At 40.5% G+C, this 23,550-nt stretch overlaps 2 protein-coding genes across 3 annotated transcripts in view; one reads left to right on the top strand and one right to left on the bottom strand.

Annotated features, from left to right (window-relative positions):
* LOC118329783 (inhibitory synaptic factor 2A) overlaps positions 1-2,172 on the top strand; it is a 17,705-nt gene extending 15,533 nt beyond the window's left edge. The window contains exon 3 of the mRNA XM_035664084.1: positions 1,989-2,172. Within this exon, the coding sequence (XP_035519977.1) occupies positions 1,989-2,172 (184 nt within the window). The remainder of the gene's footprint in view (positions 1-1,988) is intronic.
* dock1 (dedicator of cytokinesis 1) overlaps positions 1-23,550 on the bottom strand; it is a 168,131-nt gene that overhangs the window by 92,762 nt on the left and 51,819 nt on the right. For both annotated transcript variants that reach the window (XM_035664062.1, XM_035664070.1), the window contains exons 24-27: positions 21,720-21,790; positions 17,083-17,189; positions 11,604-11,731; positions 8,990-9,085 (exon numbers count right to left, since the gene is read on the bottom strand). In XM_035664062.1, coding sequence (XP_035519955.1) covers positions 8,990-9,085; positions 11,604-11,731; positions 17,083-17,189; positions 21,720-21,790 — 402 coding nt within the window. The remainder of the gene's footprint in view (positions 1-8,989; positions 9,086-11,603; positions 11,732-17,082; positions 17,190-21,719; positions 21,791-23,550) is intronic.

The following is a 23,550-nucleotide window of genomic DNA, read 5'->3' on the forward strand; positions in this document are numbered from 1 at the left end:
ATATATATATATATATACTACTGTTTCCACATGCAGACAAACATCATCACACACAAACTCCGACAGCCTTCACACAAAGTGAAGTGGATTTATACCACTGTAATTAACAGCCTGTGATTTATTGCTAATAGCTGCAGTGTTCTTGGCCCCTGTGTAAAGGCCTGACTCAAACAAATGCAAAGTGCTGAGTGTCTGGTTCAGCACCCAACATTCACTTGAGTCACTGTCAGACACCCACATTTATGTCTGTTCTGTTCTAATCAATGCCAAAAGCATCAATGTACGTAATAAAAGCTGCCATATTTTACTGTGGTACCTTATTTGAAAATGTCACACCTTCAAATCCTCAAATCCTCATATGTATATACAATCTACACCTACAACTCACCTGTAACACTAATCATTACCAACATCCAGTACTTCTGTTGATGGAATTCTATTCAATGTACATTTTCAATGCTTGTCCCTCAAAAAAGGGTCTTAGTGTTGCAGCAGGCTATCATTACCGATTCCTTGTATTTCAATCAGAGCAGTGGCTGACTGCCCAGCTCACCTTGACACTGTATAATCTCTCACAGTGGTAAACCGTAGATTTTAGCCAGCAAACTGCAGTATTCATGAAGTGGATCGTGCTGCCATTATGTAAGTCTGACCGTTAGAGTCCTCAGCAGCCCGACTCAGGCTAGTGGCTGGAAGAAGCTTTAGCAGATTAAAGTCCCCCTACACTTACCACAGCTGAGGCTGTAATCTGAGTCTCACTTAACAGAACCTAGCAGTCAGATGTGCGCGGGCATGGGATTACAATGATGGCTGGATCCAGATAAATCCTTTAGTACCCTGGGGGAACGTGGAGTACACCGAGAAGGAAAAGATGTGTTTGTGGATGTGTGTACAAAAATCCCAGAAGTGACATCAGTCTGTGTCTGCATTACCTTATGCTGATGTTGTAAATTTGGTGCCAGGATCAAAGCAACGATATAAACTAAAATCATAAAAGGCTAACATCAGTACCCTGGCTCCGATCTCAGCTTTAGCAAAGCAAATGATCTTCGGATCAACACTCCCTCCACTGACCCAGCACTCCTCACTGGGAAAAATACTAATGGGCTCCCCTCTCGCTTTATGAATGACCATGAGAATGCAAATAACAAAAACAACAGTGACGGCAGAGGCAGCAGCCAAAGTGGGCAAGCAGATTCAATAAATAAGAGATTTTATTGGGAATAAGGATGAAGTAAGTGAGAAATGTAGGTCGCTTTACCAGGCTGAGCAGTGTTGTGACAGATGCCTGTGCAGGGGTCAAGTGAGAACAGGCCACACCGTAGATACTTAATATGGTTAGGGGGGGGGACTGTGACAGTCAAAACATGTCAAGATTAAAAGAAGCGTGAAGAGAAAAGAAACGTGAATGATTTCAGTGTCGATGGAGAAAGAATATACACGGTAGACGAAGGTAAAATCCAGAATACAAATGATGGCTAGGTTTGCAGCCAGGGCTCACTCAAAATAAAAAACAGGTTAAAAACAAAATAATAATAATGATAATAATAAGGGTGCAAAAAAATATAATAACTACTACCTCAAAGTTCTTTCATTCTTCTAATTCACATTTCTCCTGCGTTTATTCAGTCACAACAATAACATAGTCGTGTGCTATACTAGTTTAGCACGATTAATTTATGCTGATGAATTGGTAAAATTGCAAATGGTTCACAATAAAAAATCCTCCACAAATTATTACTGCTTGGTGGGCTTTAATGTGACTTATGTGATCATACAGTTTGAGTTGCATTAATAGCAGCAAGCAGCAACAGCAATTTAACACAGAAAGCAGTAGAAAAAAGGGAGGCTTTTTACTAAGATACAATAAAATGCATGAGAGATATTTAACATGTATTATAATAGCAATTGGATGAAGTGATGTTAATACCTGCATGCAGCAGTTAGCTACTGTTTGAGCTGATTGTGTGACTGTTTCTTTGCTGCAGTGTGGAGCTGGACTTCAAGCAGCAGGAGGACAAGCTGCAGCCGCTGATGAAGAGGCTTTGCCCTACAGAGGATGGCCACTTCCCCCCCCTGCCTTACCCCCAGGAGGCCTTCACCTCCACCCCAAAACGCAAGTCCAAAGCTGACTCCAAGAAGCACGCTCGCTGGAAACTTTGGTTCTTGTGAAAAACACAGGACCGTCTCTTCCCCTACTACTGATGCACAGGATTTATGTGCCCATCTGGGCGCCCATATTTGTTTGGTTTATCCATCGTCTTCTGTTTTATCACATCTACTTGGCTTTTTGTAGGCCTGGTGATCAGTATTAATGGAGAGCTCCACAAATGGATACTGAACCCCTTCCCAGAGATGACAGGATGTGTAATGGGACACAAGTGTGGATTCCATGGAAAATTCAAAATGTCATGCTTACCAAAAATGGATTCAGAGTTATTTTGAACTAATTTCTTCAAACAGGGTGTGAAATTACACCAGGGCAACATATTTGGAGATCAGCAAGGTGAGAAGACGAAATTTGATTTCCCTCTGTCTATTTGCATATATTTTTCTAGCTGACGTCTATGGGGTCCTATTCTATGATAATGGTTCAGTGACCGTCAGATTTCTATTCACCAGTTGGGACTTTCTTCCCAGCCTCCAGGAGAGGTTGACAATTCAACAACGATGCTCTGAGGTCTACATCAACAGCATATCACCGTACTGCAAAGCACAATTAACACTGTTCAGGATACATTTTCTCCAGAATAATTAAAAAGAACTATTTTGAGTATTAACTCACACATGTAGATCACCTACTAACCATGTCAGAGTGAAGACTTTCATAATATCTAAAGAAGAGACCTAAAGGACAAAGAAGTCAGAGATGTTCATTGGAATTCTATGATCCACTTTCTATCCATTGCTAAAATGTCTCCTTGAATCAACTGACTTTGAAGTAAAGAATGAATAAATAACACTTATTTTCTTAATAACATTTGCAAAGCTAGACTTCAATGTACTTTTTTCTATATAAATATATATCTATATACATTCACTTTAAGGTTTAGTGGAATATATTTATTTCAGCTGCTGTGAAGGGGGATGTGCATTTCAAAAACTACAGTGCATAGAAGGTAAAAGATTTTTGATTCTTAATTCCTTTTCATACATCAAATTTACTTCTTACACAATACATATGGTCATTGAAACCCAATAATAAGAAAAGAGGGAATCCATACAGTCAAACTTCATCAGTACAACATTATAGAGTGTACCAGACAAAAAATAAAAGTTTAAGGGATCCTTTATTGTTTCAGTCAAGAGTATAATAAATAATGTTGGTTCTTAGCACATGGGAGGTAACAGAAGATAGCTGTGATTGCATTGCTGCAGTATCCTGCATCAGCTACTACAATAGCTACTGAAACCAAGCCAGAAAGGCTTGAAAGAATGTGCCACTTCTGATCACAATCAGGGCTTCTACAGTGCAGGGGGGCAGGCGTGTAGCCTTGCATGCTTTTTACAACCCTCGTATTTTCGGGATATTTTCTAGCTTTTAAAGAAATTTGACAAAAAAATATTTTTCCCCCTTTCTTTGAATTAATAGCTTCTGCTCATTGCTTCCCATCTATTCGACTGTAAAGTAAAAACTCATGTAGTGACTTCATACAGGTTTTCAAAGAATATGTACAGCCAAAATAATATTTGCATTAACTATATATAAATATTAGTCGTATAGCATCAAATAGGGCTAATACCATTTTAATGAGTGGGAAAGCAGCCAATATGTATAAGAAAAAACATTACATTACAACGCCTGCAGGAGCATAAAACCGAACCCCTCAATGCCAAAAACACTGCCCCAAAAGACAGGAAAAGCGCCAACGTGGTTGTAAGGGCATAAAAGAAGTATCTTTATCTACTGTCACAACAATACCAAGCAAACTACTTGATATCACTGGTTTGACTTTCACAAGCTCCAACATGCTGCTTTATGTTGGCTACATGTGATTCACACCTCCACTCGTGTACATGCCAGGTTGGTTTCTTTCAGTAGTTATACTGTAGCATCAAGAGAGATAGATGTTTATCTGTACCTTAAAGAAGTGCAATTGATTTATTATGTGCAATACTGTGTATTTTATACTGTTTTTTAAAATTAAAAAATAAAGATATTTAATATGCAAAATATGAAAAATAAAAACAGACATCTACAGAGCTCTCAAAGTCTGAAGAAGACTGAGTATCATTTGCGAAGCATTACAGGCATTACAAGGATGTTACTTTCATCAAGGCGAATTCCAGTTAAAAGGGTCAGATCAACCAAGAGACAAAAAACAAAAAAAAAGATATTGGATCACTTCTAATCGTATTTAGCTGTTAGCAGAAGTTTAGATTGTGTTTGCCCTGGATTGTGACATGTGAATTATCCAGAGTCAGGGTCAAGATGAATGAAAGAGAAGCAGCTTTTTTTTTCACTTCTGTGAGCACCACAAATGAAATGTTATCCACCTCAATTGCATTGGGTGAACAAAACCTAAACTATCTGCATGGCTGCTTCAATGGGGCAAGTGAGGAAATATTTTTTTTGAAATTTAGGGGAACCAACCCCGTAATTTAGGATTTCAGTTAGGCTTAGGTTGAACATTCATATGCAAAACAATCAATTCTACAATCAGGAGACAAGGCTGAAAATCCACCTAAAATCAGCTCTGCATCTCTTTGATGTAGTAGGGCGGCACAATACGAGAGCAGAATACAACACAGGGATAAGCAGCAAAGGGCTTCTGGTGCAGGAAGTCAACCTGCCTTAGAACCTGCTTCTGATCCAAAGCTTACACTCACAGCACAAGTCTTGCCCTAATCATCCCCACTTTAATGCTGTCTATAGGCTTTTTGGCACGTTTGTCCGTTGGCATGCATGTGTGTATCTGTCCAATGTTGGCGTAGACCAGCAATGAGGTGAATCCATGAGGTAAACTGGGGACAAAGCTCTGAGTAAAGGCCCCAGAGATGCAGAGTCACCCTCACATGGATGCATGAAGCTACAGGAACTAATGTTGCTGGAGGGCAGCACTGCCCTCCCTCCTCTCACCCATAGCAGGGCCATCTCCACAGGGCTTCCCTAGGGTCTAAAACATATTACTAAGGGTACAAAAAAGACACCCAGCACACCTTCACATCTCGCATTCTTACACCCTACAACCGCAGTCCTCCTGTGGTTTGAAGGTGGTTAGCATCACCACATGAGTCCCAGTGGTTTTCACACAGTGTTGACAGCGAGCACGCATCTGACATGAGTTGTCGCAGGGTCAATAAACCCAAGAGGATGCTCAGTCAAAATTTGTGCACAGGAGAGGAGAGTAGAGGTGCAGCGAGTGAGTGATAAGTGCATGTTTGAGGCATTATGATGCAGTGCCATATCTCACTATGCTTCTTTTCTGTAAGAGCTCTGCAGCACTCTGGCCAGCAGGAGAAAAAGAGAGGGAGGGAGAGGGAGAGAGAGAGAGAGAGAGGACAAACAGAGAGAAGCAAGGAGATGCTGAGAGAAATATTTGGACAGAAACAGACATAAAGACAGATAAAGAGAGGGAGTGATACAGAGAGACAAAGATACAAGAGAGGATTCTCATCTGAATAGACGTCACTGAGACAGCTTTATTGCAATATACTGTATTCGGTCAGTGAGTGCATGCAGCAAAGAAGTAGCTCTGGCCCCTATAGCTGGTCAGCCCCATACTGTCAATCAATAACAGAGTCCTTCCCCTGCAGCTTTCCACTCCACTCCTTCTGCACACTGCAGGAAAATCATCATGATAACTGTGAAGCACTGCAACCAACCATCACTGCAACCTGTAGTCGGTTAGTCCTCAAAACTACAGCCATGAAAAGTTCAATAGGTTATAACATTAAGGAAAAGCCAACTCACAACTGTCTATCAATGTTTCCAATTTATCCTCAGGACTGTTAGGTATACTTTATGATTAATTTTGACATTTAGGTGTTTGCTTATAATGCATAACAAATATGCAAAGGTCAGTATTGCTAACATGACAGACTAGGAAAAACACAAAGGTTTGTTTCATTGGTTTGGTTAAACAAGTCTGTAACACACAGATTTTTCCAGCTGCAGCTTCCTATCCATGTGTATCTGCAGGGCTCATCCGGAAGCTTAAACTAGAGTAAATGTAATTCAAGGGCACAAAGGTAGAACTTGGTGATTTCAGCAGGGACAGCCAAAATGTTTCTGCTACTATCCTAATGTAAATGTATTCACAAGGACTCATCTCAACCTGTGTGAGGGTGGACATGAATATAAAGATATAGCTAGGATGTCCAATGATGCAAATGTGCGGCGAAGCTGTGTCTAAGTTGCTAACAGGCGTAGCACTGCAGTGACAACACACAACAAAATAGACGTCCCCAAGCCGTCACTGTGATCATTCTCATCAACATTCTGTGTCCACCGCCACCAGGAGAGGGGAGAAAGGAAAGAGAAGAGAGGGAGAGAGAGGCGGGAGACAGAGTAGAACGTTAATGCATAAATCTAAATGTAAGAGGCTGCCACTCAGAAGAACAAGGTCGGTGGTTGGCTGCGGTGCTGTGTGAGCAGCGGCGTGCAATCTGCCTGCAGAGTAGGCAGCAGTACCCAGCGGCAGCAACAACAGTCTTCTGATTAGAAAGCTACGACACTTCTAGCAGCCTTAACTGGGTCTCAAAGCTGTTAAAAATTCCCACCAACTTTATTGATCATTAAATAGTGATTTGACCTGCTTCAAATGCAGCTTTTGTCCCCGGTACTGTATAATGTACAGCATGTGAGTAAAAGCTATAGTGTTTTCAGAAAGACAAAGCCTTGATGTGACCTCTAATTCCCACTGGGTAAAAGGACACCCTCTCTCACACTGATGCTAAATATTATGCAGGTACTTAGAAATGTCAAGGCAGTCAAGTACAATACCTAGCTACCTATAGAGGCGGCAGCTGACAAAAGGCAGGGGTCAGTAGGGACAATAAAAGCAAGCTGTGTATAAGGGAGTCAAGTAAGGTAGAGGGCAGCTGCAGCACATGTATACTAAGTAGATAGTTTCTATAAGGGCCACAGGAGGTTATGGGTAGAGCAGTTTCATTAACCAGAAAGGAAGCTGGTCTGCCTTCGTGCCATTCAGCAGCCACTGCTGGAAGTAGGGAACGCGATTTCACCTACACCACAGGGGGGGTGCTGAAATGGATGCACTTAGCATAATATAGCAGAGAGGTCTGCATGTGCTGCCTTCATGGGGGTTGATAACCTTTTAAACAAAGTGGTAGGTAAGTTCCATATCTGAAATACATGATCAAAGGAACCACGCTGCACTAAAATATAAGAGGGAAAATTGCAGAGTGATGTGAGTGTGATCTGCAAAGCTAACTGGTACAAGTTCTTACATCTTTTTCAAATCCGACTTTCCGGACTCTCTGACAATGAGCCAGGCCGGACGATGCAGATTCTGTACGCCTGGCATAAAAATGAATAGACTGGAGAGCTAGAGAGGGAGAGTTAGTGGGTGTCCTAGACCCCCTCCAGGCAACTGGCTAGAAGAGAAGGAGCAGCAGGGGGCCTCAGTTCAACTCACAGCTTCATTAGCTTTACATTACGTAGTGTGATGCACGACGGCGATCTGTTACACAACAGAGGGCTATCCATTTACACGATTACCTTGGCAGACTGCTGAGATACCTTTAGACAGGAACACCTAGAGAATCTCTGCGATACAAAATCACTTTACTAAGAAAGAAAGAAAACGTGAGAGAGAAAGAGAAGAAAGAAGACGAGAGTAAGAGGACACAGGGGACAAAGGATGAGTGCTGTGGACGTATTATAGCACTATGACATAACACACACACTCACAAACACACACTGGATGATTAGTGTGTGATAACTCTGGCTACCGTTGGCTTTATTAAATCACTCTCTGCTGGTGTGGCTCAGTGACTGGTAATAACAGCAGATAAGCTTCTATTTAAACAGGCAATGCTGTTTCCTGCTGCTCCACAGATGGAGAGGGTGCTGTGCCTGCACGCACACACACACACACACACACAAACACATACACACGATAAATAACCCGAGACAGGAGGAGAAAGGATGCTACACCAACTAGTAACAGTATCAATAAACAGTCAGTATCATATGACTCGCCATTTTCCTATACATACTTGAAGTCCAGAGAAAATGTCTCTCTCATCACTTACCTCTTTTTAAGTGGGCTGTAAAAGTACCTTTAAGTGCCCTCAAAGGAATCTCCACCATAAAACCTGCATGTGTTTATTACCAAAGTCTCATTTTTCAAAGTCACATCACAAGCTACATGCAGCTTTAATGAATACAAGCAGGCTGCAACAGAACGAGTCAAAGAATGCAGAAGTTGACATTCATGACTCAAAGAATATAGAAGTTGACATTCATTGCACTCTTTGGACTCATGAAAACGGATCAGACAGACATATAGACAGCATATCTATGCGCTGACTGATAAGTGCCTTAATTGCTACCAAGGTCTAGCTAAGAGAGTGATTGGGGAAAGGATGCTGACGGCAGTGGAGGGGTAGGTACACCAATTAGATTACAGCTCAGAGAATCAGAAATGTTCTAATAAGCGAGGGATCAGCCACACAAACAGGCTAACACACACATAAAAAAATCATGAAACAGCAAAACAAAAACACAAATAGTCCGGCACACAAACAGCTGGCTAGAGAACGATATGAGCAGACCAAAGCCACTCTCAGATTGAGGTTGTGTGAAAGCATTCCGCCAAGGTAGACTTTACCTTCAATGATAGCTTTGGAATGGAATTTGAGTTGCAGTGGGCCTGTGGGAGTTAAGCTGGTTGTGGCACAGGGGCCTCTAAATTGGAGATTGCGTGTGTGTGTGTGTGCGTGCGTGCACAAAAAATACAGATTGAAAGTGAGGTTGTTGTGGGTGTACAGCTAATAGATGCAGAAAATCAGACAAACTCACGATGTGAGGGGAATCACGGCCCATGGAAATGACTGTCCTGTTCACAGTCCTCAGCAGTTTCTCCATGATGATCTGAACGTGCCACTGGGTGGGACCCTGCAACAAATACAGGCACACAGACTTATTTTGTGAAGACATTTTTACACCATTTAGTGTATCCATTTTCATTTTTACAACTTGCTTTTTCACCTTAAGTTATTCATTTCCTTTTCCATTTCCCACAATGACTATAAACACGTCTGACAGAGGCAGACATTATTTACATGAGTCACACAAGGTTGCATTTAAAGCATTACAGACAGAAGAAAAGAGGAGAGGAAGGTTTTACCACTGATTGCAAAACTCTCTTTTTGCTGCACTACACTCTGCTATTGAGGTTACTTCTAATTTTAAAATATGTGGCACCATCTGTTTTACAACAGATTTTGGGAGTTGAATATCAGTGCAAACTGAGTCTAGACAGAACCCTAAAAGCTAAATTCTGAGAGGCTGTTGGTGATTCAGATGGACATTATAGCTCTTCATATACATTTGGCCAGTCACAAATCATCACAAAAAAGAATACATAAGCATCAAATATGGGCAAAAAAATCTTCTAAAAGGCAAATTTTTTGGCAATGTTAAATAGAGTGGTTAAGGGGGGGATTCATCCTTTAATTTTAAGAATTACACGTAGTGATAGGTCACCACAAATGAACTGCTTGTTTCTTCTTGAGTTGTTTCTCAACTTTACACCAAACTGAAATCTGTCTACGGGTTTTGAGACATTCAAAGTAAAAAAGAAACAAAGTGGTAAAAAGTGTTTCCTGCTTATTGTGACATTAAAATACAAAGAATCTGTTTGTCTTTATCAGTAGATATGAAAAACATTAATACTGCTCCTCAAAAACTTGATACTGTGAAGACACTTTGAGGATGTTTTCTTTTGAGAGACCTGACAAAGACGACTGATGCAGCCAATATGATGTATACATTGCGAATCTGAGCTTTTTGAGGGGGAAAACACCCATGGGGCAGTTGTATCGTTGTCATAAGTGAAGTAAGTGGGACAATTTTGCTTGGACTTGCTTATTTGTGAGTTTGAGTGAGCTTGCGTGAGTATAGGGCTGTTTCTTTCTGTCTCTACCTGCCTGTGGGGGGGAATCTTCTAAGCAGGCCGAGCTCTGCAGCGTCAACCTAAACTTTCAATAATTTACACAGCTCTTTCTGTGATTGAAGACCTTGTGCACGCGAGTCTGTGCACATTCACACAATCACAGAAGAGCGCTTGGAGAATAAACTATCAGAGGAGGAAGTTACAGATATTGCCTTTCAATGCAGTAAGTGTGACACATCTTTTGTGAAAACTGCATAATTTAGAGAAAAGTCCCAGCCTTTTTCTACACAAAACTAGCACACAAAAAAAAAATCCACCTTTTTCAATTTAATCTATGTAAGGGGAAAATACAGAATTAGATACTTGTTTCTAACAGGGTGTAATTTGTATGATAACTGAGAAATTCAAGTGGACAGAGGAATCCACAGTGGCCTTCTTTCCAATCCTATTTCTTTCCTTATCAATGTGTGAATGTAAATATATGAGTGCAGCGCAGGTACGAAAGAGAGAGCAAAGCAGGGAGAGGTATCAGCAAAATGAGAGACAGAGAGAGAAGGAGTGTGAAAGGCAGCACGAGTGGGTGAGGTGGATAATCCCAAGCAGAGTGGAGTGTGGGAGGCCAGGCCGTAGTGATCAATGGCGAGGGGAGTCTGAGAGGGCCTGAGGGAGGACATCGGGAGTCTGGGCATGGAAGAGGATGAAACGCACTTGTGAAGCGGTGGAGTGTTATCATGTGTGCATGTGAGGTCTGAGGCTGCTGCCTGAGTGTGGGGGATGTGGACTCCAGTGAAAAATTAATTTCAGTAACTAAACAAGTAGATTAATTAATCCAGTAGTTGATCTACAAAAAGTAAACAAGTTGGAAAATTAATTGTTTTATTGTAAATGGTCATTTGTCAAGGAGAACAATTTCTGCTTCTCCAGTGTGAATGTTGCTGCTTTTCATTTTTCTGTGATTGTAAATTGAATGCTTTGGGTGTTTGGGCTGTTTGTCAGACAAAACAGGCAATCTGAAGACGTCACGTTGGGCTCTGGGAACTTGCAATGGAAAATTATGGTTATTTTTTAGCCAATTTATACACTATACAACAATTACTTGACAAAAAAAACCAATTAGCTTTGACTGGCTAGATAACTGGCTCTGTGACTGACTTCATATAGGCCACATTTCTATAAGGTACTCTGGCTCTAAAACACCAGGAGGTAAAGCCGATCACGGTGCTCTTAGAGCACATTCATGGTGTTGAAGATGGCCTCTAGCCACCCTGAGAAATGAATTACTGAGCACAGCCAACCCTACAGGTTAGTAAATTAACAGTGCAATAAAATGTGCTCCTTTTAGGGCATGCAGGCCAATAAAATAAATTAAGAACAGCACTCTGATTAGTAGCAATTCAGTAAAATAACCACAGTCGAAGTGTGTTTCTTCTTCAAGGGGGGACTCGTGAATCCCCTTGTTATGCTCCTGTTCCCAGAGGGAAACACAAGTACATAAAGCTTGAGAGTTGTGTTCCTCACCACATCCTTCCTGTAGAGCACCTCCAGGATGTCACTAAGCAGCTGGCAGCATGCCTTTGGCTCCTCCCGCTTCTCCAGGTGGAATTTCAGCTGGTCTGTCATCAGCGGCAGGAAGATCTCACGACAATCTGCGGGGACAGTGCAAAATACACACACTGACAATGGTGCTCAACACACGGAGCAGATGATGGATCGCAGAAGGCAGCACGGCATATGCTCTTAACAGGCTCTCGAAGACGCACAAAGCTTGTTAATGGCTTCCTCACAGCTCGGAAGATTTAATTAAAACAATGCACAGAATGAGTTTATTAATTAAACTGAATGTGGCAAAAGCTCCCCAAAATAATAGTACAACTGCACGGCTGTCAGTAGAAGAGCCAATCAGAGCCATAAACATTTTCAGAGCCAACCAATCAAAAACCTCCCTTGGAAAAAATTACCAAACCACCTAGAGATCTGACACCTTGGCTAATTGTATCAAAAAATCAGCATGAAATTGATTCCTCTCCAATATTGTTCCTCAATCAAAGCAGCTAACCTCAGTGGGTCACAGTGCTAGTTATACTGATGTCAATGTCAAACCTAGTAATTTAAGCATGGATATGTTTTAAAAATGTACAGATGACAGATTGTTACATACTTTAGGTCCCCTTTGCCCCTAAAATACCTTCTTTCCAACTCTGTCAAAGTAACAGTTATAATTAAAATTCTACACAACATCCTACCTAACCCAACCAAAAGAGTTTGTCTGATGTTGACGGTAACATCAAAAAGTACATTTCCATATGCAGAGGGTAGAGAATTTGGCAATTGGACATGGAGGACACCAGCGATAAGCCGGAAAGTATTCTCATGGAGGCTGTCTGCCACAAAATTATCATATTTTTTATTAAACTTTCTGATTCCAATCTTAGTGGCATTTGTGTATGTGTGTGTGGCTCATATTTAAAGCCTGGGGACAAATACTGGAGTTAGGTTGGTTCAATTTAAAAGATGGGAAGTATCGGTTAGGGGTTAAGTTAGTATTTTAGAGATTTGGGGAGAAAAAAAGCAATCACATAACGGTTTCCTGTTCACTTTAAAAAACTGATAACCCCTCTGAAAGAAAGGAAAAGAAGAAAAAATTATGTTTAAAATAAAACATCTCTCAATGTCCTCATGCAGTCCACTGACAGTCTTTCCCACAAATACAAAGTATTATAGTAATGTCATATTAAAAGAAAAGAACAAGAAAAAAAGAGCACCACGGTATAACACCACGGTGCAAAGACACCACTACTCTAAATGGCAATGAATTTCAGTTCACAATCAATACAATTAATCGGCTTTGCAGATCATTTTACAGCTTTAATAAGCCCATCAACTGGGACAAAATAAAAATCTAACTTCATTACTCATCAAAACACACTCACACAAACAGAAGCTTTGCCAATTGTCAATACTGCTCAAGGCCAGATGATAAACAGCAGGATGTAACGCATGATGAATAGCACAAACTGCGGTGACCTCTTCAATAGAAATACCCAGAGGTATTGAACATGAATCCAATCAGACTTTCTCACATTTTCTGGCCCCTTTCTAAAGGAAGGACAAGTAAAAATGAACACCATGGAATGATTTAATGAAGATATGTGAAGAAAGAAAAAGTTTAGGCTTTCCTCCCAACATGCACATAAACACACACACACACACTCTTCATGTCTTCAGAAGTTGTTTCCATTTCCTGCCAGTATTACAAAATTAACCATTACTCAGAGCTCCACATAGAGACCGTGATGAGGCTCTGTAATATAACGGTAATGAATGCATTACGTAGTAATTAGAAATTTAACAAATAAAGACTCCCAGAGAATTTGAAATTTCATTTTTAATGACTCAGGCATCGATTAGTTCCTCAATTACATGATGATTCTCCTCTAGGAATCTAGGAAATCCCTCATAGCTGCTGGACTCCTTTTGAATTACTTTTAATAATCCTAATGTAAAAATAATTACAAGGAAGCTCTTTCTTGAAGATAGTATATCAACTAAATATGGGGTCTAAATGATAAATCATTATTTTGCAATTATGTTATAAAATGACACTGATGAACACACTAAGTAGCTGCATCAGTGTGATTTTGTAAAAGAATATTCAAAAAGACACTCAAGAGGCATCGAGAACAGGGAGGGTTTAATGCTCATTACGTGCCATCAAAAGAGTTTATCCTTTGATAAGCATGAAAATTTCGCATTTTTGCATGTCAATTTTTGTAATTTTTTGGCTCAAGAGTGGTGCAATAGAAAAGGTAACATTGTGACCGGAAAAATACATGAGGCTTATCCTCTAAGGATCATTAAATTGCTCACTAAACCTCACAGTAATCCAGCTATTACATTTTTATCACACATTACATACAAAAGCAAATAGGTGGCACAAGATGAAAGGTTTTTGACATCTAAATAAAAAAGGGTTCACTCTTTGGGGATTTTGGCTCAACAAATCTCATGGCAATATTTTCTGCATATTTTGAGGTGTTTTGTGTAAAAAAGTTGACAATCTGGCCTGAGTGTGGTGCTGCAGGACAGGGCAGGAGGTCATCAAAATCAAGAACACTTAAGCTCTGATGACCATGGACCATATCCATAATTTCTCCCAATATCCTTTCGGGAGTCCTGTTGATGAAAGCTCAAAGGATCTTTCACTTTGGACCAAAGGATTAGAGCTCTCGACTCTGCCACTTGTAGAGCCCCATGAGCAACAACCCTAGTCCTCCTCGGTGTAGTGGCTCTACCCAAAGATGCTTTTTTTTATTATCAGTGCCAATGTCCTGTCATTTTGCAGAGAGCATGGACAGATACTTAAGATACTTAAGATACTAAAGATGTGAAAAAGCTCCACAAATCATTCATGAATATCATCCTATGATTAATGGCAGTATTGTAGACAGGCTGCTCTACAGTACAGCTATTATTCAAATAAATCTTTCACTGGTAAACACCTAAAAAGAAACATCATGACTGTTTGCCTTGCCACATGTTAGCTAGCCTTGACACAAAGTGACCATGTTTGCACTGAAATATTTTTATATTTTTGGTGCTGTGGAATACAGCACCGAGCTGATTCGGCTTAAAGCGAAAAATTTGTGTTTTCATGCACACGTGTGTATGTGCTTAGTAATCTTCCAGAGCCTGAGCACAGAGGCAAATCTCCTATCTGAGGGTGTCTTACATTGTGTGGAGTTTTTAATACCTTGTTTTACAGGGGTCCAATCCTTATCCCCTTTTGCGCCTACACCAAACTCGAAATACACAGAAATGGTAACACACACACACACACACACAAATGCATAAATGGACATGCAAGTATACATACACATTCACACACACGCACACTAGTAGCAGGGTTGGAGCGGGACAAGCAGACTGGAACTATCAAGCTAGGCCATGAGCACTCTCCTCAAACTTCGAGCGCAAACAGATTTTAGACGCTACAGTGATTTTCCCCTTTAACACAGACCAGGAGAGCAGCTGACATATTTGTTCTCTTCCAATGAGCCCATTTGCAAGTGATTTATGCACCCGTCCTGTTCTCTCCTTTTATACCGTCAACAGTGAAGGTGACACAGCCTTGAAATAAATAAAAAAAGAAATAAAAAACTTCCCTCTTTTCTGACTTCATTAAGTTTTCTTCTGCAGCGGGGAATTGCGTATGCATACAGTACCAATCACATCCAACACACAGCATTTCAATTTCCATCGTATAGATGAAACCCATGGAGAAATGGATGTCATCTTATTGTCTGAAGTTGTCATTTTGAACAGAACTAAGCCCATCGGGGAGTGAAAAATACTAATTTGAGACATGCTTTTATTCCTCTAGAAACAGTTAATATGTGAATCACTGTGCATTGCAGCCTACAGGAAAGAACATACTTCCATCAGTGAACACATTAAATGCATACTGATGAGTGTGTGGAGACAACTCCATGTTGAGCATCTAGGTAGATGCGTCTTGTTGCATTCATTCCAGTACATTTCACTTTGGGATTGGCTGGCAAAAGAACCTTTCAGGGACCACCTGGGGATCAGGATGCATCTAATAATGAGTTCTTGGAAATACGGACTTACTACAGCTGATTAAGCCAACTTAAAAATTGCCTTGATAACTCATTTGCTCACCGCAGTGGTCATTGTCCATGACAAAACATCTCCAAAGTGGAGCACAGCTTGATACGGATGTGAAAAGGACAGTTTGACTTGGCAATTAAGCCTTCTCCATCACTTATTTTGCACAGTTTTAAAACAACACACCAACCTCACACCAGCGCGTGGAGCTGTTGTGATAACGGAGCAGTGGGATAGGCTATATCTACATCACAGCAACAAGTCCTCCTGCTGATCAGAAAGCCATTCACAAGCATCAGGGAGGCTCGCCTTTCCACAATTACACAGACAGATCAATAGTAATGACCAGAGGACCACGCACTGAGCACCTTCAATAGTTACTCACTAAACTGGCCAAAACACCAATTGGACAATTTTATGTTGCTAAAGTATGAAAGGACGGGATCATTAATTTAAAGACATTTACACTGTTATTTTCAATATCCAACATTATTCAATAGGACAAATGTGCCATTACACCTCGTCCAAGTTCCATTTCATCATTTGTTTTCTGTACATTCATGCAGAACTCAACATCTGCTGATGACGGAGGCAGAGAGCAGCCGTGCAAGTGGATAATTTTGTTGTTCACTTCCTTTACATTAGTCCGCTGCTCTGAGGCATGTCCTGTTCCTGCTAGCCACATTAAATCACTCTTGCTTTTTTATTGGGTTAGGAACTTTGCATTTAATTTACTTCCATGGGACAGTATGCGTGTGAGCGTGTTGGTCTCTAACCTAACACGGCGTCAGAGGACCGCTGCCTCTAGCAAAATGCTTGGCCTTCGACCGTCACTGGAGCAGGGCCCTGTCTGCAGGGCGCCGCAGGCTAGACTGGCTGAAGGGAGGTGCAGGTTCTCATTAACCATCTCTAAATCCCTATATCCCTGCCCTTCATATCTGACATCACTATACCATGGCCAAGATATTATATAGTATGGTGCCCAAGTATATAATGAAAGTGTTGCATTGCAGTGCTGTTGGGGTGAGACAAGGAAAGGGAAACAAGAAAAGAAATGACCTGACAAAAACAGGAAAAAGGATTAAATACTGAAACAAAGACAAACGAAGGGGCTGAGACTTGAAGGCTGGGAAGATGGGAATACTGATATTCTGAAGTTGAGGTGATTTTAGCAGTGGGGATGCTTAACTGTCTTAGATAACAAGAGGGATTTCCACTGCACCTCACCAATGACCTTTACTGTGGGCTCACACAGGGCTGCCTAGGGGAGGCAGCTGGTGTGTGTGATTGCCTATATTACTGCACTGTGAGAGAAGGTGCATGCACTGAAGAACTGTGAGTACAGTTTGTGTGTGTGTGTGTGTACTCTCACCGTGATGAGTAAAGAGATCGCTGTGGACAATGTCAATCAGACAGTCTAGCTTCTGTTTCACCAGGCGACCCAGAGGAACCTTTAGGATGAACTCGGTGAACAGCTTGCTGCAGAGACAGAAGGAGGACAATGAAGACAAAAGGTCAAACTGATCAGGCATCTTCGGTTGGTTGACTGCTTCCCATCACGAGCAATCATCCACAACGCAATTAAAAAGGTCCCGCACACCCACACGGGTACTTTTCAGATATTCTGGCAAGGGTTGGACGTAGCGTGAGACAATAGAGATGTGTCAACCGACCCAGAGGAACTGACCTAGGATGAACTCTGAGAACAGCTCACTAGATAGATTTTGCTAGCTCTGATTCCATTACAGGATATCCGTCCATGTTGCAAATCAATGACAAGGACATTATTGATTTACGGAATTTTTAAAACCTTTATGTGTTGAAGTACCTTCGTTTGTCAGGTATCTAATTGCTTATTTAACCAAAATCTGTTTTTAAAAATCCATAAAAAATGTTTCCTGACTAAATCCAGAGAATGCAACACAGTATATCACAATATACATATTGCTATTATAAAATGATACATAACTTGAGCTTGAAGGTTACCTTGCAAATGGTAAATGGAGGAAAGAAATCTCAGCACGACATCACTTACTGGAAATTTTCTGAAGCTTTCAGCCGTATCGCGTGGCCTTTATCAGCACATGGAGTTCACTCAATTCATCACCCAACCAACATTCCATACTTAGATTGTGTGATAACAATTGAATCCTGAGCATACTCCATCTGCAGATGAAAGCCACGAGAAATGCAACACAATATCCAGTAAATTGACCTTGTGCTAAGATTTTTTTTGTCAAACTATATGTAACTTGATTAAGATAAAGATAAAGATTTGATCCGTATGGTCCAGTTCTGGTTAATTAGACTTTTTTTTAAGGATGAAGCTGGGCTGAGCCACGTAAGACGTTTGCTAAGGTCTCTAGACTTCATACAATTAACATTATAAAAGTCTATGTGCCAACAAGTTCAGACAGTAAAACTGACAGTGGAGTCAGAGAAATGTCAATCAAGCATAGTCTGTACACCCACACAGTTCTGAGAAGAGTCTAATCGGTTCGGATAAATGTGGGTGTGGGTGTGTGTAACCTCCACCTCCAGTGGCTTCAACAGACTTTAAATGTTGCTTGTCTGTTTAACAAAGCGGTTGTCCTGAAGGATACCTCGTTCTACACAACCTTGTATGTCAATGCACACTATTCAACTAAATACTTTGTACTGATGATTCATTTTCCAACCAACATGTAGTTCAGAGCCTGAGAGACAAATCCGCATTCATGCACACACATAAAGCTGACAGTTTTTTCCTCAATGAGGATCGCGGATGCTCGTTATGCTGGCAAGCTGAGGCTCAAGGAGGAGAGAAAAGGTTCTGGCAGGGGATGAAACACCAACACCCCCAAGGCTTCAATTTAGTCGCCTCCAGCTCAGCCGCTCAGTCAGGTTCATTTGAGTTTGAAACTCTTCCACGGGGACGTAGATTTACAGTACCCAGGTTCAGTGCAATAGCAGAAAAAACTCCTTTGTTCTACACATTTAATTTTGCATTTTATAGATTGTTTGTGTGTGTTTTATTTTGTTCTGTATATTGCATGTACAGGAAAGATTTTTGTACTTTTCGTTTGTGTACTTTATTTGTGTACTTCATTTGTGTCTGTTTTTTTTATCTTGTGTCCCTGACATGAAGTCAAGTTTCCCATTTGGGATTATAAAACGACTGAACTGAACTGAAGGTTTGCGCTAACAGCTAACAGCTGATGCCACCGTTGCTCAGGCAGGAAAAAAGAGCCAGACCTGTGATTTATGGATAAGTGAATGGGCTCATAAGGACCACAGCTTTCAGAATTAGAGCTGAAAACAAAAGATTTTTTCACGTTCTCACTAAAGAGCATGTTGCATTGCACTCATTATGTTGTCTAACCTTATTGTTACTCAAGTGAAAATCAACCTTTCGACCAGGTATTCAACATAAATACTTCTTATCAAATCGGGTCTGCAGCCTAATTAAGGGGTCCTTGTAACCAAAAAAAATTGAGAGCCAGTGCAGTACAGGAGGTGAGTGTCAGTCAATTATCTTTAAAATCCAAATATGTAAAAAGGTTTCTGGTTAATTTTTTTTATGCGCCTTATCATGAATGACACAATCAGGAATGAACACTTTGAACATTTTGATTCGATTGAAATTAACCTGATTCAGTGTTGTAGAGAGACGGACATAGTCTGGCAGATTAAATTGAGAAGAAATTCAAAGAGCTGAACAAAGAAATGTTGCATTGTAGACAGAATAGGTGGGCTGAAAGACTGAAAGTCCTCCACCTTTGACAAAAGACCCTCCCTCCCACACTTCACTGAGGCTGTGACAGTGGTGGAGTGGAAGCCAGAGGCAGGGATTGGTGATCCTGTGTGGCCCAGAATCTGCTGTGGAAATGGCAGCTGCCCAGGTGCTGGACATGGGCAAATGGCAGGGGCTCCTTGCTGAGTGCTTGCAAATGAAGAGGCAAAGCGCATTTCCATGTCTGGAAAATACCCACATGTAGTAGCACTACTTATGCCAGTCTTTGAGCTGCCAGAAAAATAGATCCCAGTGACTGTATTGTGTTTCAGATGGTAAAATATTAGTTTTGAAATAATGTGCAACAATACAGTTTCCCCTGAAAAAATTGATTAAACTGAGGTAGACAGATACTGTCAGCATCTTGTCTCATCTTTTTCGAGTAATTTAGTAACTAGATGGTAGAAACAACAACCTCAATCCTTGCTGTGTGAAGTAGTACTTAAAATACAATAAGTTTTTGATGCTTTTGAGTGATGATGACATCATTTTAAGATTATGTGACCGAGATAGACCCAAGAAAGAGCAGTTTACCCATAAACATTAGACTCGTCAAAAGCAACCTGCTGATTTTCCAAACGTGTCCTGTGTCCTTCCTATTGATGAAACTGTCTGTGTACAGGACGCATATTTCATCATGAGATAATCAGAACAAACTGTATGTTTTTAAAGACTAATTTGCAACTGGAAAGCTTTTTTCACATAGTCGTAAATATTTTGTTGCATTAAATGAGGCTATTCTATTTTGTTTTTGTGCTGTGTCCTTTCAGCATAACAGATTAAAGACATTCAAATGGGACAGAAAATCAAGGGCACACCCATGAGGCATTTGTCACAAATGTAATGTCCTCTCAGTTCTCAAAAATAGTTTTGGCCGCCAAAAATACATGGGAAGTTTTGGTTCTAAAGGTTAAAAAGGGCTTTTGAAATGTATAGTCAATTCACTTCTACAAGGAAAAGTAATTAATATGATAAGAAGGGATTATCATGTTTTCTGTTCCATTTTATTCAACATTATTATAAATATATCATTTATTGCCACAGGAAGATCCGCATGTGATACTTCAAAAGTCATTTATTATTAATACAAGCATTAAGCTATAGCAGATGACATTCACACTAGACAACATTAACTGAAATGGACACTTGAGTGGAGCAGTCAGTGGGTTTCCAAGGCAACCTGGGCATGTTTAACCAGTGCCCATCACAGTACAGCTACTGAATGCTGAATACAAAACAGCCAGAGGTAGAGAGCCAGACAAAAGGGTAATTGGTGCTTCTAAGTCTTTACATCCCATCAGCTTGTTAGGCATACATCTAAACATGAAATTTTAATTCAAATGGATTCTTTAAAAAACAAACAAAAGCAAGATTTCTCCTTTCATTCTGCAGCAAAAGGACCTTTATCAGAATCAGAATCCGAATCAGAAATACTCTAATAATCCCAGAGGGAAATTATTTGTCCAATTTGAACAATTTCTAAACATTTGCTTTAATGAGCTGCTGTGGTGCTCTTCAGCAACACACTATTTGAGAAACTCACAGAAAGATGCAAATTACCGTCAGGTCTCACCAAAAACTAAAAAAAGTGCATAGCTTGCTAAGAGAGCTGTAGCATCATCCGGGATGCCAAGTTCTCTATTGAATATACTGTATTTCCCCAAAATTAGAATTGTGTTCTGCAGATGTCAGTAGCCAAGCTTCCATCCAAATGTATCTCAAACTTTATATAAAATGGCAAAAGAAAATGTCAATCAATGCTCGTTTCTATCTATTACCATTATGATGTGATTATTAGGAGTTGGTTCATTGGGATAAGCAGTAGGTGGTGCCAATTATCCAGTCGGAAAACCAGAAGATTAAAAGTGTGCCAGTCGAAACTCAATCGGTGAAACAAATGCAGAAAACAGGATGGAAATATGATATTTCTGTTTGTTTGATACATATATTAATGTGAGGAAGGTTACATCAGATCTGTGTGGGGCGATCATGGATGTGTTATAGAGCCATGGGAGCGATGAGGGGACTGTCGGGTCAGTCATGCAAATTAAAGGTTCACTGCGTCAGAACATATATGGAAAACCACTTCAAACGAGCATAAAAACCTTTTGAAATTGAAAGTTTCCTTCAAACTTTTCTAATGCGATACTTCAAACTGAGCATAAAACGACATTGATGGAATCAAGGCTGTAATTACAATAGAGCATACAAATAAGCAATAGATCATATAAAATTACCTTAGTTCCTTTGGATCGAAGACCAGCTTGACATCATTGACAATGGTGGGAACGTACTTCAGTGCAGCACCCTTGACAAGGAAAGTAAAGATTAATCATCAGCAGGTTATTTTCAGCTCCATGTTAATTCGTTCAGTCATTGATTGATATTTAGATTAGGCAGGGGATGGTCGTAATACTTGAATGAATAACCTGGGACCAATGGAAGAGATCTCCGTAATAAAACCTTGATAGATACAGCCACATGCAATCTACATTTGCCCATCGATATGATAATAAAGTCATCAAGTGCGTGCACCCAGTGGCTGATTACAGAGCCATCCATAATAATGGGAATGATTAACTGAGCTGACACTTCCCTCTCCAACTGACTGCTGCTAAATACTGGCCAAGGTGGGTTGGGGTGTTTATACAGCATCTGTGCAAATTAGCAGCAGTGCCTGTCTGTCTTATACAGGTTGATTAGCCGTACAGATGTAGCGCACTGGGCGTCACCTGCTACAATCTACTGTTTGTTATTGTGCATGGTTTATTTCTGAAAGGTCATTAGCAATGTTCAAGTGAGGTTAAGAGAGAAAATACTTTGTTCAGTAAATGTAATGATGAAAGAAGACAAAAATCCTATATAGAGAAAATATTTCTGAACATATAGTCGTGACCTCCAAATAAAATCCTGCTTTAATCTACCCTCATCTCAGTAGATTTTTTTAGAGCTTTAAAATGCCTAACTCAACACCTTCAGTCTCTGCAAACAGAGAGAGCTGGGGAAACTAAAACCTGGATTTCAAGGGTCCTGCTTCAGTTGGCTTCTGTTTACTCCTTGAAGAGGTCTGTTTTTACAGAATGTCTTTTTTACTCTGTTCTTTGTTCTAGCAACAACTAAACTCCCACCTGTTGTGCAGGGATGTGTTGTGTGAAGTGTCACTCCAAGTCTCAGTGGAGTTATGTCTCCTGCCTCTGCTGCTACACGTGCCTCACAGTCACCAGAAGCATTTGTGTGTGTTTAGTTTTCTAAGTTTTAGCCTGCATGTGTGTCGATCTGTCCAGATGTTCATCAGGATTCTGACTTGAGCTATGTTGGGATTGCTCATTAGCTTCCACCTGTCACAGTGCTTTCACAAGGGCGGACTTGGGAAGAAACCAGGATTCTTCGCTTTCATGGCCGTTCCTCAAGATCAGTTTTTAATTTACTGACAGTAAAGCTAATATCTCACCCAATTACACAGCAACTGACTCCTAATTGACTCCTGAGCTTCTCCTATGGTTGAGCGTGCACATGGATCTACTGTAGGTGTGCCAAGGTGCATGTAAACTGTGATTATGTTATCTCTAGAAGCATAGGTGTGTGCACATGAGTGTGTGTGTGTGTGTGTGCGTCTTCGAGTGTATCTGCACAAAATAACAAAAAATATATATGCGCCTGTGTGTTTGTTTCAAATCTGAAGTGTTCGGGGTCAAGGACAGTGAAATGAAAACACAATGGAGAAAGCTTAAAGGCGGAAGGGGCAAAGCACTGAAATAAATACCTTAAGGAGCAGCTAAAAAGCAGAAGGCCAGAGGAGCCCCAGACCACAGGACAGTCAAGGTCAAAGTGACACGGAAAGAGAAGACAAAACATACATATAGAAAGTACAAGACAAGAGAAACCAACAAAGAACAAACATACATAATACGTCGATGCAAGAAAAATCTGAAAGGATAGGGCTGCACAAAAAGCCTTGGCTGACTGATAACACCTTCTTCTACCCAATAAATAACAAACACAATATGTCATCTTGACCAGCATTTAAAATTCAATCTGCACTACCTGAGAAAATAGAATATCATTTTT

The sequence above is a fragment of the Morone saxatilis genome, unplaced genomic scaffold, assembly GCF_004916995.1.
Source record: "Morone saxatilis isolate NCDOM2014 unplaced genomic scaffold, NCSU_SB_2.0 Contig1, whole genome shotgun sequence".
NCBI lineage: Eukaryota > Metazoa > Chordata > Actinopteri > Moronidae > Morone > Morone saxatilis.